The sequence below is a fragment of the Anguilla rostrata genome, chromosome 5 (genome assembly GCF_018555375.3).
Source record: "Anguilla rostrata isolate EN2019 chromosome 5, ASM1855537v3, whole genome shotgun sequence".
In the NCBI taxonomy this organism is placed as follows: domain Eukaryota; kingdom Metazoa; phylum Chordata; class Actinopteri; order Anguilliformes; family Anguillidae; genus Anguilla; species Anguilla rostrata.
In genome coordinates, this window is record NC_057937.1 from 36,901,443 (window position 1) to 36,917,255 (window position 15,813).

Consider the following 15,813-nt stretch of genomic DNA (forward strand, 5'->3'; position numbering starts at 1 on the left):
ACTATAAACTATTTGGCAGCAACATTGGTGTATAAGCACTGTTTGATTTTGACACCGTGCATGTGTGTGTGTGCGTGCGCGCGCGCGCACGTGCAAGTGCGTGTGTTCACTGTATTCCCTCGGGACACACAAGAATGATCTTAACAGCTTGAATTTGTCGTAATGTAACACCTTGCTGAAGAACAAAAAAAAAAAATGTTTGCTGTTAAACGTTTTAATTACGGGAGAAGGCTACATCCTCCATTCACTCCTTGTGGCAGACAGATTTAACCAAGATCTTTGTGCAGTATGACATTATGTTTTGGCAGTGTAATCCAAGCTAGCTAACATGTTGACTCCGTGGCCAATTAATTATTGTTTACCTTGGTAGTGGATATTATTTGCTGTCATAATATTGCAAACATAAATAAACAGAAACATTTAATCATCTGGGCCTTCAGTTTTGTTACTGTTCATGGCTGAAACCCTGTTCAGGTAGAAGATAGTTTCAGTGCATCTCTTTTGACAACTATAGCACAATTTATTCATAAAAAATGTAAATGTAGAACACTGGGTTTTTACCTGTCATTGGGAATCGCATATGGATCTGTCCAAGGTAATAGGTTCATTTGGAAAAGAAAGCTTCTTAAAATTTCAGTAAAATATTTTATTCCAATACACGTATAAGCACAGGGTAAGACTCATTTTATGGGTTGCTTCTTGTTTAGACCCTGGAGACAGTCTACCTAACTACTGTTATTGTATGCTTATACGTATTACTGTATGAATGTAGCCCAGAATGTAATGTCAGTGGGTTTCTGTAAAAACAACAATAAATGTCGCCTAAATGTCGGCGTAAATGTAAATTGTTAGCCGCTGTCCATGACACTATAGTGTTGACAGGGACTTTGTATGCCTATTATGTAGCCGTCACATCACGAGTCCCTACGGTTGTGCATGTAACTGCTGAACCATGTTAGATACACATTATTGCTGTTATTCCTTCGTTAAGATCTAGCCAATTAGACTGAAATAACTAATCACTGACTCTGAACTAATGGAAATCCGCATGATTTCCATTAGTTCAGAGTCAGTTCACTCTCGTAAGTCACACAGTGGTAATAAACACAACTGAATCCATGAGCACCTTGTCAATAAAGAGAACATTTAGCTTCAAATACGCCTCACACTTGTCATTGCCAAACGGTTTACTCGCTTTCACCCCCCACCCCATAAGTGAGTTTCCTGGTCTCACACTCCTCCCGCTTTCACTGCGCTCTCAGTATGTTTCACATCGTACGCAGACTACCGCCACCTTCTCCCCGCTCCCCACTTTCCCATCCCCATTTATCCGCTGTCCATTCGTCCGCTCTCAGACGAACCAAGGACTAATTTCTGAGAAATTGTGAGGACACTACAATGAAATCCCATTATTGGATGATTTTCCATGTCGGTCCTTTTCTTCTTTTCCTCGTGCCGGGTGAGTGGGGGTCTTTCAGAGTTTTCTATTCATGCAGCGCTTGCTGTTTTTTGACTCACACACAATGCAAACTGTATAACGCTGTCTGAACTTGTTGCTGTTCGTATAAAATTTCACACGAAAATAAAATAATTACAGTAAGTAATCTACATATAATATCTGCAACTGATTTTTTTTTTTTAATGAGCTCAGTTAAAATAAGCATTTCAGAGCCGATCGTTGTTTAACATTAGCTGGAGGACCTATTCATGGCGCAGTTGCATATGTGGATATTATATTAGGCTACTGAAGATGGATTACTACATGGAAAAAAAAACGAAAAGCTTTAAGAAAGAAGTACTTTGAATTGCCTTTGCTGTATGAATTGTGCTATATAAATAAACTTGCCTTGCCTTACCGTTTCATTACAATAATTAGTAATCTGCGATTCTGATGATAAACTGTTTTTTATTTTTATTTTCAAATTGCCGCGTAAAAAAAAAATAAATAAATAAAATAACATCCAAATAATTTAGTGCGTAACTAGCGGATTACATTGATTAATTGAACAACGGGTATTTTAAACCATGCGCCTGCAGCAACCCTGCTACTAGTTGGGTAGATTATGCCTCCAAAGTTCAGCATGGTATCGCTCTTCAGCAAGAACGCTTGAAATCTAAGAGAAAAATCGAGGAGAATACGAAAAGGCAGTTACCTTATTATTACCTTATTATTAAGAAAACTTTTTGGAAACGTGCTGAAAACGAAATTTTACTCCATGTCTGGGATTTCCATTTTCTTGCATTTACTTTGGACTTTGGCAAATCAAATTCTTTCCGGTGATTCTCCATTCGGTTGGGTTTTTCCATCTTCCATTTCAATTCATTTTTGAGCTGAGTTTGCGTGTTAGTGTGCAACGCGTGTGGAAGACAAAAGTTTTGCCTCGCTGGTAAACCTGGCGTGAAATCTGATATTTAAATGTTGAGCACGAATTGTCTGTATGAGGTTAAGAATAGCAAGCAGATCTTTTTTGCGAAGACAAACAAGCCAATGATTGAACATAAATGATTATATGCCGTTTTTTTGTCTAAATATTCAATATCTAAAGAGCTGCATATGCAAATAATTTTAGGAGACATAGCAAAGACAGAAGAAGCGACCAGAACCTGTTAATGACTATACAGTATATGACCATTGGTGGTGGAGAATCTCATATGTAACATCATCACATGGGTACTGTTTTGCCTCAATCAAGGAATGAGTTATAAATTCTGTGGGAAATTATTAATCACACCAAAAGCAAAGAGACTGCTTCCTGAGCAGTATGTCTGCTCCAACAGAATTAACATTTTAAAAGTGTTTTGTGAACAGTCATGCCACAGTGTCATGTCAGAACCAATCTAGTTTTACAGAGATATTCCCTAATGTCGTGAGAAACTTCCCTCTTAGCTGGGAAAGAATGTTACTGAACTTGAAGTGATAAGGGAGAAAGGAGCAGCCATGTTCTCCGGGGACAGATTAAAAAAATATAGTTTTTGGAAGAGATGTTAAGATGGCAGCACTTTGTCTCATACAATCTCTTAGTGATGACTCTTCCTGTCTGTTCTGCAGGAGGTATGTCATCTGAAGCAGAGCACAAGCTGTTCTCTGTCATCTTCTCCAAGTACAACCAGTACATCCGACCGGTAGCCAACGTCTCCGATCCGGTCATTGTGCAGTTTGAGGTGTCCATGTCCCAACTGGTGAAAGTGGTGAGTATAATTCTCCCTCTCTCTCATTCTGTCTTTCTCTCTCTCTTGCTCACTCTCTCTCTCAGTTCTTCCCCCTCCCTCCCTCTGACACTGAAGGGTCTTGTTTTTTCATCTTCTCCCTGACATTACTGACTAATGCACGCAGACACATTGGTGTGTACATCAGAGAGCTGTGAGAATGGTGGCCGTGGCAGGGGAGAACGAGTAATAGCATGAATAAACCATTCAGTCGTGCTTGTCACGTAGCAACGCCGCATTTCCTTAAATGAACATGCAGTAATCCATGGGGGTTAAGCCCCCCAAAAAAATGCCGGGTCCGCGGCTGAGGGCATTAAAGGACAGGAGACGGGCGGAGAGTAGCTGAGATGCGGGAGAGCATCAGCTGGACCCGCCACCCAAAGCCTCAGAGCGTGGCCGGACTGATTTTGACATTACAGGCATTTAGCAGACGCTCGTATCCAGAGCGACTTGCACAACTTTTACATGGCCTTTCCATTGCATCCATTTGTACAGCTGGATATACTGTATACAGAAGCAATGCAGGTTAAGTACCTTGCTCAAGGGCACAATGGCAGTGTCTTACCCGGGAATGGAAACTGTGAAGCTTTTTAGGATACGAGACCAGCTCCTTACCCATTATACTACACTGCTGCCCTACATTTCGCCCCGATCCTCCCAGCAGGGACTCCCTCCATACGAGACCGCCATATGAGACAGACTCAAAGGTGCTCGTCACCGGAGGGGGGGAGAGTTTGGATGTGCGACAGGGCAGGAGAAGATGGGAGATGTCAGCTCTCTGCGCTCCGCGTACGACCTTCCCCCCGCACAGATGGCTCCCGCTGCTCAGCCAATGGCGCTCCAAACGAACGGCTGCGGATCTTGTGCGAGATATTGACTGTTATTCCCCCTGTCAGGTTAGCGGAGAAAGGCTACACTCCCGCTCGGCTGCCCCAGAGCGCATGACTTTAATTAAACGACGAGAAGGCTTGGTACTGTACGAAGGGTGTGGAATATTAAAATGTTCGCAAATGAATTCTACATTATTGCATCAGATTCTGCGGGGCTTTTTCTGTATAATAAGGGTGCAGCATGTCTGCATATATTTAGGCAGACCCATTGACTGATGTTGCTGGTATTAAATGTCCAAGAAAAATGGCTGGAATTTGTTTAAGGAGGAGGTGGATACATTCGTTCAGTTAGAGAGACCTAAAATGGAATCGCCTTGTAAAAATTAACAAAGTCATTTCCAGATCTAATGCACCACAATTGTGCATAATCCAGTTTCACACAATGTCATTTCATAATTTGAATAAGACTGCCAATATTACTGCCGTGCACAGCCTAGTTGGCCAACACTGATGTATGGGTTACGATAATTTACCAGAAAACAGTGACAGATTGCCGTCTTTCAATGTTAAAAAAATTAGAGCAAAAACCATTATGGGCAAGTAGTCTGCTTGGGCGTCACGTCCGAATTGGGACACTTACCAAACGTTATCTTTAAGTTTTGACCCGCACATCTTTCCAGGTTCAGATAAATGCCTTAAGGGGTATGTTTTTTTTGTCCCAGGGATCTGGGCCGTGATCCAAACAAGCTCATTTCCGACAATGATGTGGGCCTGGAAAATACTGATAACTTCCCCCCCGACCTCAGCTGATCTGGCAGACGCCTGCTTCTGGTTTTGATTGATGAGAGTTATTTACACCCCTCCGGCTCCCCTCGAACGCCCCCTCTTCAATTCGCGAGCACCCCCCCCACCCTCCCCCCACCCCTGGTTGCATTACAACGGCGGCTCGTTTCAGATGCCGCCGCTCGCCATTTATTGGACGGCTCGGCCATTATCCCGGGTGCGAGCGGGCGCTCGGTTGCGTGTCCTTCGGGGGGGGGGGGCCTGGCTCCGGTTAAGATCACCGGGTTCCGCGTTGCCCGCATCCGTTCCGACGAGAGCTGGAATCGTCCCCTCCCCGCGCGAGCGGTTTCGTGCTTCAGTGACGGCCCGAGGCCGGCCGGAGTCCAGACCTCCTCGCCCCGAATCCCAGCCGGGGGCCCCGTTTCCGCACGGCAGCGGGGGGAGGCGCGTGCCGAATGAGCAGCAGCCCCGCTCCCCCCACCCACCCCAGAGCAGCAGGGCAGAGTCAGATCAGCCCCTGAGCTCACGTGCTGCTCCGGAACGCTCGCGCGCGCACAGGCCTGCGGTCCTCAGGTGTGACACGTTGTGCGCTAGCGGCTTAGAGGCCTCAGGTGTTATTCCTGGAGCCTGAGCGCAGGGCGCCTCCTGTTACGTAAAAGAGAAATGTCATAATCAGAACACTGAGTGTTCCGTTCCACATTATGTAGGACGCTTTTTGTTAGCGTGTTTCCTTTTTTAAAGCTGTGAAACAGTCATCCGCCTTCATAGTTCGCAGTCTGTCATTTTGTGAATGTTTTGTCTTTTGTTTTCAGGATGAAGTGAATCAGATCATGGAGACCAATTTGTGGCTGAGGCATGTAAGTTTTCATTCAACGTAACACTTTGGTTTTTATTGGATTGTAAGGTAGACTCTGTCATGAATCAATTTCAGGCAATAAGATTCTCCCATTGTGCTACAGTCCCCCAGAACATTTTTGAGCACTTATGCGTTCATACGCAGAGAGATTTTAAAATCACCGATTGGTCTTCTGTGGTTGGTGCAGCATTGACGCAAGCCACAGCTATTTCCAGGTTTCAGTGGTTTTAAAACCTCTGGTGAAGACTAGTTTTCTAATGTGTCTGATCTAGTTTGCCAAAATAAGGAACACATGACTCATCTGTGTCCTTCAAGATCTCTACAGATAAATCATTCCTTGGTATTTTGCCCATCAATAGAAAAATTAATTTGGAAAAAAAAAAGCAATAGAAATGTCTGTAATAATTCAATTAACATTCATGGTATTCATTGGAGGATTAATTCCTATGATACTGAATGGAAGGCATTATAACGCTGATTAACAGTATGCACACAGTTCATGATTTTAATAGTGACATATGCTAATATTTAATGGTACATGTTCTGAGAGAATTGAACTGTGTACAGTTTTGAGGCCTTATGCATTAATGCCCTCCATATGGGTGGTAATATCTGCAATTAAACCACACTATCATTCAATATACTGCCATCTCCTGGTCATCTCAGAGAGAACAACACATTTGGCACCGACAGGAAATTCCATCTTCAAGTTCATTAGAAGAGCAGCATGGTGGTGCAGTGAATAGCACTGATGCCTTGCATGCATCTTCCTGTGTCCATGTGGGGACATAGGACTGTTCCAGAGTCCTAAGGCGGTGTGCTTTACACCACCCCAGCCGACACTTGGCATTGCACATGGTGATCTTAGACTCATGTATGGCTGCTTGGCCATGGAAACCCATTTCATGAACAGCTCTTGTGCTGATACTGTTTTCAGAGGTAGTTTGGAACTCTGTAGTGAGTGCTGCAACCAAGGGCCGATGATTTTTACACGCTACGCGGTTCTGCACTCGGTGGTCTCGTTCTGTGAGCTTGTGTGTCCTACCGCCTCGTGGCTGAGCTGTTGTTGCTCCTATGCATTTCCACTTCACAATAACCGCACTTGCAGTTGACTGGGGCAGCTCTAGCAGGGTAGAAATTTGACAAACGGACTTGTTGGAAAGGTGCCATCCTATGACAGTGCCACGTTAAAAGCTGTTCGGTATGACCCATTCTACTGCCAAATGTTTGTCAATGGAGATTGCATGGCGCTATGCTTGATTTTATGCACCTGACCTGGTAGCAATGGGTGTGGCTGAAATAGCCAAAACCACTAATTAGAAGGGGTGTCCACATACTTTTGGAAATGTAGTGTATGAGTTATTGTTGTCCATTGTTCAGTGTTCACACTGAAAAACAATTATTTCCCACTGTAACATCATATATTTCAAGCTTGTTACACAAGGTCACTGTCCAAGAAGACGTTGCCTGCATGTTTTATTAGCCTTCTGAATGTTACTTTCAGCTCAGCAGAGATTCATAAACTATAATATTGATCATACAATAAAAATGTACTTCAGGAAGCCCTTCTAAATGTTATATAACCAATATGCCAGAGATGGGCTTGAATTGGCATAGTTCCCAACACACTGTATAGTAATTTTTCATAAATATGTTTCTTCCTCTATATAATTAACCTCTAGAATGCTCCTAAGAATATTGAAATGACTGCATTAGTTTTAAAGCCGCCCAGCTCTTGTTTTATACTTTGGGGAAATGCTGCTTAACAAAGTAAAGACTGCATGACTACTGATTACATCAATATACGATATACACTTAGAATTCAAGTGGTGATAGATTCCCCTATTAAGTTTAACATATGTTAAATTTAGTTTTTCAGCTATAAAGGTTAACATGCATTTTGATCTTGAATCTCATAGTGTTATTCTGTTAACATACAAAGCATAGCACCTGACCGGTGCATGGATGAGCCTCACGGCATCGCTGTCTAGTGACCTCTGCTGGTAAACTGGGTGCCCATAGGTCGCAGTCAAAGCCACATATGAAAGGTATTCCTCTGACTTCTTAGCTGTAGTCTGCCTGGTGAAAAGAAGCAGATGGTGAAACCATACGTTTTGGAGAACTGTCAATGTCTACACTCTCTCAAATCAGCAGTAGGGTTTGCTGTGGTTGCAGAAGATTGGTCATTCTAAATTAGGGAATGGGAATCATATATATATATATATATATATATATATATATATATATATATATATGTTACAGTGAGCTACATAACGTTAGGTACAAACACATATTTCTTCTTGATTTGGTTCTGTAATCCACAATTTGTATTCAAACAACATGTGGTTAAAATGCACATTCTCAGCTTTTATTTGAGTGTATTTTTTATATGTTTTGGTTTCGCCATGTATAAATTACAGCACTTTTTATAAACAGTCCCCCCATTTCAGGACATTATAATGTTTGGAATAAAGGGCATTACAAGTGTTTCTGATAAGTTAGATGTGTTCAGTCGCGTCTGTAGTGCAGGCATAAGTGAGCTTTCAGCATCTAATTTTGATTCTAGCCTTTTGATTTCCATTGCAGTCTGTTATTGGCCTTTGTAAATATGAGGTCCAGTGTTGTGACACTGAAAGTCCAGGAAATGACTGAGCCTGAGCCTGAGAAATTAGAAGAAAAAAAAAACAGCCAGTCAGAGACATAGGCCAAACCTTAAGCTTACCAAAATCAACTGTTTGGAACATCATTAAGAAGAAAGAGAGAGCTGGTGAGCTCAGACATCACAAAGAGCCAAAGAGCGGTTGTGGAATACTTGTCTGTGAGGTCCAAAAAAGGAACCAGTGAATATCTATCAGGCTAGTTATGTATTGAGTTCAGAATATAAAAGTGTGAGGAAGACTTCAGTATTTGTAGAGGAAGCTGAGAATTCTGTCATCCTATGGAAGCGCCCTCTCCTCTGCGGCTCTGATTTGTGAGCTCTTGTAAATGGTAACTGTGTACTTGAGCTGTCATCGGCGAGGGTAATGTATAAAGGTCACAGTTACAAAGCGCCACTCAGCAATGAGAATGTCATCAGCACATAAAAGTGTCTTCGCTCGTGCCCTGTAAAAAAAAAAAAAAGAAGCCCTTGGAGTGAAAGGTGTGATTTACGCGGTGTTGCCTCGGGCTGTCAGTCGACCCCTCTCGCCGTCTAACTCTATCACCCAGGCTGGCGAAGGGAAGCTATCCCAGAAATCCCTCAGCTGAACGTGGAGCGCGCTTCCCTGTAGCTTGTCTGCTTGTCTGCAAGTCAGCCGCTATAGCCTGTCATACATCCTGGCATGACAGCCAGCCGACTCAGAGACAACCATGCTGCAAAATCAGTAAATGCATGCCAAGCAGTCAAAACATGTCTCCAAACATGGACTTCTTCAGGAAATGAATACCATCACTTTCTTATGGCTTAATTAGGCCGGATGAACATTTAGGATTAACATTATTAGTTACTGAGTTAAGACATTTTTTCCAATTGTTAGAAATATTATGAAAAACAAGCAGACATGGCTTTTGTATGACGCCGATGCTAGATTGAAATACGGCCTAGATCTACCATCTGAGACAGGATTGATGGGATTTTAACAGGTGGCCTGACATGGACAGCCATGGAGTCATGGAAGTGGATGCGGGAGAACTGAAGGCAGTGCCTTGTATCTGTACTGTCCTCCTCAGTGGTTTGTCAGCGCATATCAAACCCACAATAACCACTGATGCAGATTTACAAAGTTCAAAATATTACAGATTTCAGTTGATATGCCAAGCTTGCTTAAGATGCAAATCATTATTATTTTATGACATTTTTGGACAGCCAAGGATATTGCACAGATTGGGACCCACAGTAATTTCACAATGGTGAACGATGAGCACTCCAAATCTACAGGACTGGTCCTAAGGGACAGGTTGATTTCTTCTTCCCCTCTAGATTTTCCATTTAGTGGATAATATGTTTTGATGGATAGCACTAAAGACATATTGTATGTAGTAGAATGCAAGAACTCTATGGGCTATATTTGTTATGATCTTAAGCGCACGGTCTAAATCACATGGCGCAAGTGCACTTAGGGCGTGTCCAAATCCACTTTTGCTAGTGTAACGGCGGATAATCTGAGCGCATGGTTCAAAGGGGTTGTACTTAATTAATCTCTTAATTAATCATAGGTGTGTTTTGGGCTTAACATGAAATAAACCAATCAAAGTGTCATCTCCCATTCCCTTTAAAAGCCAGGTGAGCTTGTACCTTGGCGGATTGCTATTATAATGGCAGATTTTCTGATAAATATTATTATTAACCATTATGACGTTTTTTTAAAAAAATATTGCGCGTTGTGCACCCGCCTATGTTGGTGCATATTACTATCTTAATGCGCCCTTAAAATAACAGTAAAATACTGCGCCATTGACTTAAGACCAGGTTTTTGTTGGTCAATCGTACAATCGCTTTCCGCTGCCTCAAGATAGCAATGTGCCAACAATGTGCCTGACCACACCTCATTTTAAAACCAACACGCCCATAGGCACTCAGATGGGCGCAAGTACATTTGCTATATCCACAACATGGGCGCTGAATGGGAAAATGACAACTGCGTCGGTCTGAAACTAGCATAGACAGTTGCGTTGCACTTGGCGCCGCTTTGCACCAGGTGTAAGATAGAGCCCTATGTGTGATTTAATGAAGCCACAATACACTAAATAATGTAAGTAACTCAATAATCCATATAAGCAGATAATTTTAAACCGACTTATGTGGTAAGCAATGTATCTGAAAATGTACAAATAATGTCATGTGTCCAACAAAACTCACAACGTCCTATCACAGACCAAAAAGTTTTCACTCGTTTCATTTCTTTTTAAGATTTGGAATGACTACAAACTTAGGTGGGATCCCAAGGAGTTTGGAGGGGTGGAGTTCATCCGAGTGCCTTCAAACCGAATCTGGAAACCGGATATTGTTCTCTACAATAAGTAAGTCCTGCTTTGTCATCTTAGCAAAAATCTACAGTTAGATCCAAACTTTCATTTTCAACACTAACAAGTTTTAGTGTTATTAAAATGTAAAGGGCATTGCAATCAAACTACAGGCTGTCTTATATGTAGTTGGGGGGAAGTTTAAAATATTTAAGTGCAAAGAATAGACATAATTAAGCCCGCTGTTGTATCGTGCCATGTAGTGATTAGAGCAAATAGACCATGGAGCAGAATAGTTTGGGAAGCAGATTCCAATAGGAAAATTGCTGTGCTGCCCCTGTGAAAAGTGCTTTAGCTCAATCACTCCAATAAAATCACACTTCGTTTGAGTTTGCTAAGCACTTAACTGCCAATGCATGGGTGTTAAAGAGAGTAACTAAGGACACTGAAACTCATTTTGTGTTGACGATGCCCACTGGTAACAGCAGCAAAGCCATTTTGCACAGGATTACATGGTGCCAGTTTCCTGACTTGGGCAAAGATTTTCGATTATGAAATGCAATCTGCAACATTATGCCTACTTACCCTCATGCTCTTCCCAATTTGTTTTTACTTCATACGTTATGGTACTGGTTTTTATATGAATGCCATTTTGTCCAAATTCATCTTTCATATGCATGGTCACTCACAAGTGGATCAGTCGACCAATTCCATTTCAATGTAGTTAGTTCAGAAATTGAAGTTCAATTAATCAATTAAAAAATATTGATAAAATACCAGAATTTTAAATTTATTTAATTGAAATTAAATATCCTGAATTGATTGAACGGAAATGAAATTGACGCTAATTCTTCTTGTTATGACACAAAATACATATTCTGTTGTGCACCTCTGTTTTTCCCCGCAGTGCAGTGGGGGACTTCCAGGTGGATGACAAGACCAAAGCTTTGCTACGCTACAATGGTGATGTGACCTGGATCCCACCTGCCATCTTTAAGAGTTCTTGCAAGATCGACGTCACCTACTTCCCCTTCGACTACCAGAACTGCACCATGAAGTTTGGCTCCTGGACGTACGACAAGGCCAAGATTGACCTGGTCCTGATTGGGTCCACCATCAACCTTAAGGACTTCTGGGAGAGCGGGGAGTGGATGATCATCGATGCCCCCGGCTACAAGCATGACATCAAGTACAACTGCTGCGAGGAGATCTACCCGGACATCACCTACTCGCTCTACATCCGCCGTCTCCCGCTCTTCTACACCATCAACATGATCATCCCCTGCCTGCTCATCTCCTTCCTGACCGTGCTGGTCTTCTACCTGCCCTCGGACTGTGGCGAGAAGGTCACCTTGTGCATCTCGGTCCTCCTCTCACTGACCGTGTTCCTGCTGGTCATCACCGAGACCATCCCCTCCACTTCCCTGGTCATTCCGCTCATCGGCGAGTACCTGCTCTTCACCATGATCTTTGTCACGCTCTCCATCGTCATCACCGTCTTCGTGCTCAACGTACACTACCGCACTCCCAAGACGCACACCATGCCCCGTTGGGTCCGCGGCATCTTCCTGGGCTTCCTCCCAAAGGTGATGTTCATGACCCGGCCCGAGAGGGACCCCGCCAAGCTGGCCTCCTCCGCCCAGTTCCTGCCTCCCCCGCCCTGCGCCCTGCACACCGCCGGCTCCCTCCAGCCCCAGAAGCAGAAGAACCTGAACTCTGGCCTCCACCCGCGGCAGCGCCTGCTGATCAGCACCGAGCTCTCCAACCTCAACAATCTCAGCGGGGACCCTGCCAAGGCCGGCACCGGCTTCCTATGCCGGGAGGGCCGCTGCAACTGCTGCTGGCGCCAGAGGACCACCAAACTGCCAGTGGATGGCGGCAGTGGAGGGACCATCGCTGGAGCAGGAGGAGGAGGAGGATGTGGTGGTGGTGAAGGAAGTCCTTGCTCCAGTTCAGAGTCCCTGGATGGAGGGATCTTGACCCTCACTGCCCTCTCACCAGAGGTGAGGGAGGCCATCGAGAGTGTGAAGTACATCGCAGAGAACATGAGGCTGCAGAATGAGGCTAAGGAGGTGAGTCTGGAACCTTCTATTTCACAATAACTTGTTTTTCAAGGATACTAGTACTGCTGCCTTCACAATTTTCACAATATGCATATATATATATATATATATATATTATATATATATATATATATATATATATATATATATATATACACACATATATATTAAAAGTTACTTTTGTACATTTTAGTTTCAGCATATATATAACAGCACTTTTTATACATAGCCACCCCCCCATTTCAGGGAGCCATAATGTTTGGGACAAATGGCTTCACAAGTGTTTCTGATTAGTAAGGTGTATTAAATTGCTTCTTCAGTTCAAGTATAAGAGAGCTTTCAGTATCTAGTCATGATACTATGCTCTTGATTTCCTTTGGAGTCTGTTATTGGTGTTTGTCAGCGTAAGGACCAGAGCTGTGCCAATGAAAGTCAAGGAAGTCATTATGAGGCCGAGAAATGTTTTAAAAAACAGTCAGAAACATAGGCCAAACCTTTGGCTTACCAAAATCAACTATTAGATTTAAAAAGAAAAAGAGCACTAGAGAGCTCAGTAATCACAAATGGCCTGGTATGCCAAGGAGGATTTCTACAGTTGATGACCAAAGAATTCTCACCATATTGAAGAAACACCTCTACATGGTGGAACCAAAATATATAAATATACCCTTTAATAAAAGCTGAGAATCTGCACTTTAACCACAAGTGAATTATTTGATTACAATCTAAAACTGTGGAGTACAGAGCCAAATCAATAAAAAATATATATTTTTGTCATTGTCCCAAACATTAGGGAGCTATACATGAATGACTTATTGAGCAAGTCAGAATGTGATGATCAGTTTCAGCTTGCCACCCGATCATCACATCTCCAAAGCACTGACAACAGTTCTGTTACAGCTTTGTGTTCTGTGTATGCAGTACGTATGCAGTTTTCTGCTCTTAATTATTCAATTAGTTCAATCGTGTATTGATGCGACATTTGAATAAGCACCAGCTACAGCTGCAGACTGCAAGTGTATCCTAAATATTTTCCTGTGCTCAAGTACAGGAGTGAACCAGTGTAGTTTACAGAGCTATCAGAACGCTAAAACTAAAGTAATTGGTTGGAACAAAAGCGAGCACGTAGACCAGCCCTCTTGGACCACAGCTGTGCACCCCAGGACTAGAGTTGTGCAACCCTGGTATAACGTGTAATCTTCCTAATGAGTGTTGCTTCGTTAAGATGAAACATTCCTGCTTAATCTCTGGTTTTCAGGTGCAGGATGACTGGAAGTATGTCGCCATGGTGATTGACAGGATCTTCTTGTGGGTGTTCATTTTGGTGTGCATACTGGGAACTGCCGGGCTGTTCCTCCAGCCCCTCCTGCTGGGAGAGGATGTATAACGCACTCTGACTGCATATTAACTATGATCTGATCACCCAAATCATTAGGATTTAGAATAATTTGGAGGGGCTGTGAAGAGAAAAACCGGACCTGACCGCTCTCCAAAATTTTGTTAACAGGCTGGCTTTGCTGTAGAGGTGAGCTGCAATCAACTGTTCAGTGTCATGTGAGTGGACATGCGTTATCTAGGATGCTGAATTGATGTGGTGAGCTTTTTAGCATTCTGATGTTCAAGAAAGAAACATCTACAATTTCACTGTACTATATTGTATCTGTAAATAGATTTTTACACTGATCCCCCCTCCACTGAAGTTCCAGTCCCTTTACTCAAGCAAGAATAGAAACTCTGTACCTGAGTTGTCTTATTTTATTTATTTTTTAAATCCGAGCCCAGTCCTAATGATGTCAAAGTCAACATTTCTAGGTGTAAATGGCCCATTGGCATAACCGCCTCCCCCCCAACCACCTCTGCCCTGAAAAAAGGGTAAAAACAATAAAATAAATAAAACCTTAGCATTTTTGACTTAGATGTGTATGTCTGTTTCTATTCAGGACTGTATTCCCTTTTCTGTCTTTTACAATAATTTTGCTGTACAACAAGTCAAATTAAAACATAAGTTCTTCAGCTGTTTTCTTCTTTGTAAGTGACAGCAGATTTGATTTGTTGTTGCTTTTTACCATTTATTGGTAAACAGCACAATAGGTCAGCGTTATTGATTCGAGTAGCAATTGAGCATTTAATACTTTCATTCGGGAAGATTCCATAAACTAGAAGTTTTAATGTAATTTAACAAGAGTAAAAAAAAACTCATTCACCATTGATTTTTTTCTGATTATTTATCATTTTACTTGCATAGCTAATACTTAAAGATAAATAATTATTCTATAACAAATATGATTAAAAAAGACTGATTAGTACATATGAAACTCTACCTTACCATTAGGTATAGTTGCAATGTGGGTTAAAAAGGACTGTGCCATAAACAGTTGTCTAAATAATTAAATTTGAGGCCAACTGCTGTAGCACTAGTTGGTCACAGCTTTCGAGCATACAATTTTAGCTACTAAATATATAAAGCTAGGTAGGTCTCTGACCACCTGACCAATTAACCATTAATCCATTCATTATCACCAGTATAAGTTTCAGAGTTGCATTCCATATGCAACCACATGCACATCATATGAGATCCGAGCACGGGTAACTCCACAAACATATACAACAGTGCCCTCTGTGGTCAATCAGCGGTACCTTTCTTCCATGATGACAACAACTTGTGTCACCTTACACTACTGCAAAAACTTAACTTATTGATTGGGAGGTTTTGAGCCTGTACAGTACATATCAGGCCCAGTGTCTTTTTGCAGGTGTTTGCCAATGTCAGTAATATTTTGTATATATTAGAAATATTCTCAATTTGTTATACTGACATACTGCACATCCCATACATGTATATGTTACAGCTCAGTTTGATGAAGGTCAGTTAAACAGCTTTTGATATTTGTTTTGGGTTATTAAGATAACACACTCCCCAGTGCCTCCTCAAATACACTTACACACAAATATGCACACATGCACACTGACACACAGATGCATACACACTCAAGCACACCCGCACATACACACATTACTCTATCCACCCACATGTTTGAAGATATTGACAATCTTCATGTCTTGATAGATAGGGAAAGAATTACAAAACTGCTCAAAATTTACAATGGTATGCAATCAATTGAAAATACATTTT

At 42.2% G+C, this 15,813-nt stretch overlaps 1 protein-coding gene across 3 annotated transcripts; it reads left to right on the plus strand.

Moving 5' to 3' along the window:
- Positions 1–1,231: 1,231 nt before the first annotated feature.
- Positions 1,232–14,595, plus strand: LOC135255184 (neuronal acetylcholine receptor subunit alpha-3-like). 3 transcript variants are annotated; one of them, XM_064336018.1, is made up of 6 exons: positions 1,232–1,459; positions 3,050–3,189; positions 5,633–5,677; positions 10,565–10,674; positions 11,525–12,689; positions 14,188–14,595. In XM_064336018.1, the coding sequence occupies exons 1-6, from the start codon at positions 1,399–1,401 to the stop codon at positions 14,236–14,238; spliced, it is 1,572 nt and encodes a 523-aa protein (XP_064192088.1). In that variant the 5' UTR covers positions 1,232–1,398; the 3' UTR covers positions 14,239–14,595. The 3 variants fall into 3 exon arrangements, with proteins under 3 accessions (XP_064192088.1, XP_064192086.1, XP_064192087.1); XM_064336016.1 differs by having other exon boundaries at positions 1,233–1,459; positions 13,939–14,595; XM_064336017.1 differs by lacking the exon at positions 1,232–1,459 and adding an exon at positions 2,053–2,148 and having other exon boundaries at positions 3,053–3,189; positions 13,939–14,595.
- Positions 14,596–15,813: the final 1,218 nt, after the last annotated feature.

Coding starts and splice junctions, on each gene's coding strand:
- LOC135255184 (XM_064336016.1), top strand. CDS start 1,399: ATGAAATCCCATTATTGGATGATTTTCCATGTCGGTCCTTTTCTTCTT. Junction 3,190..5,632: donor TGTCCCAACTGGTGAAAGTG/GTGAGTATAATT, acceptor TTTTGTTTTCAG/GATGAAGTGAATCAGATCAT. Junction 5,678..10,564: donor CCAATTTGTGGCTGAGGCAT/GTAAGTTTTCAT, acceptor TTTCTTTTTAAG/ATTTGGAATGACTACAAACT.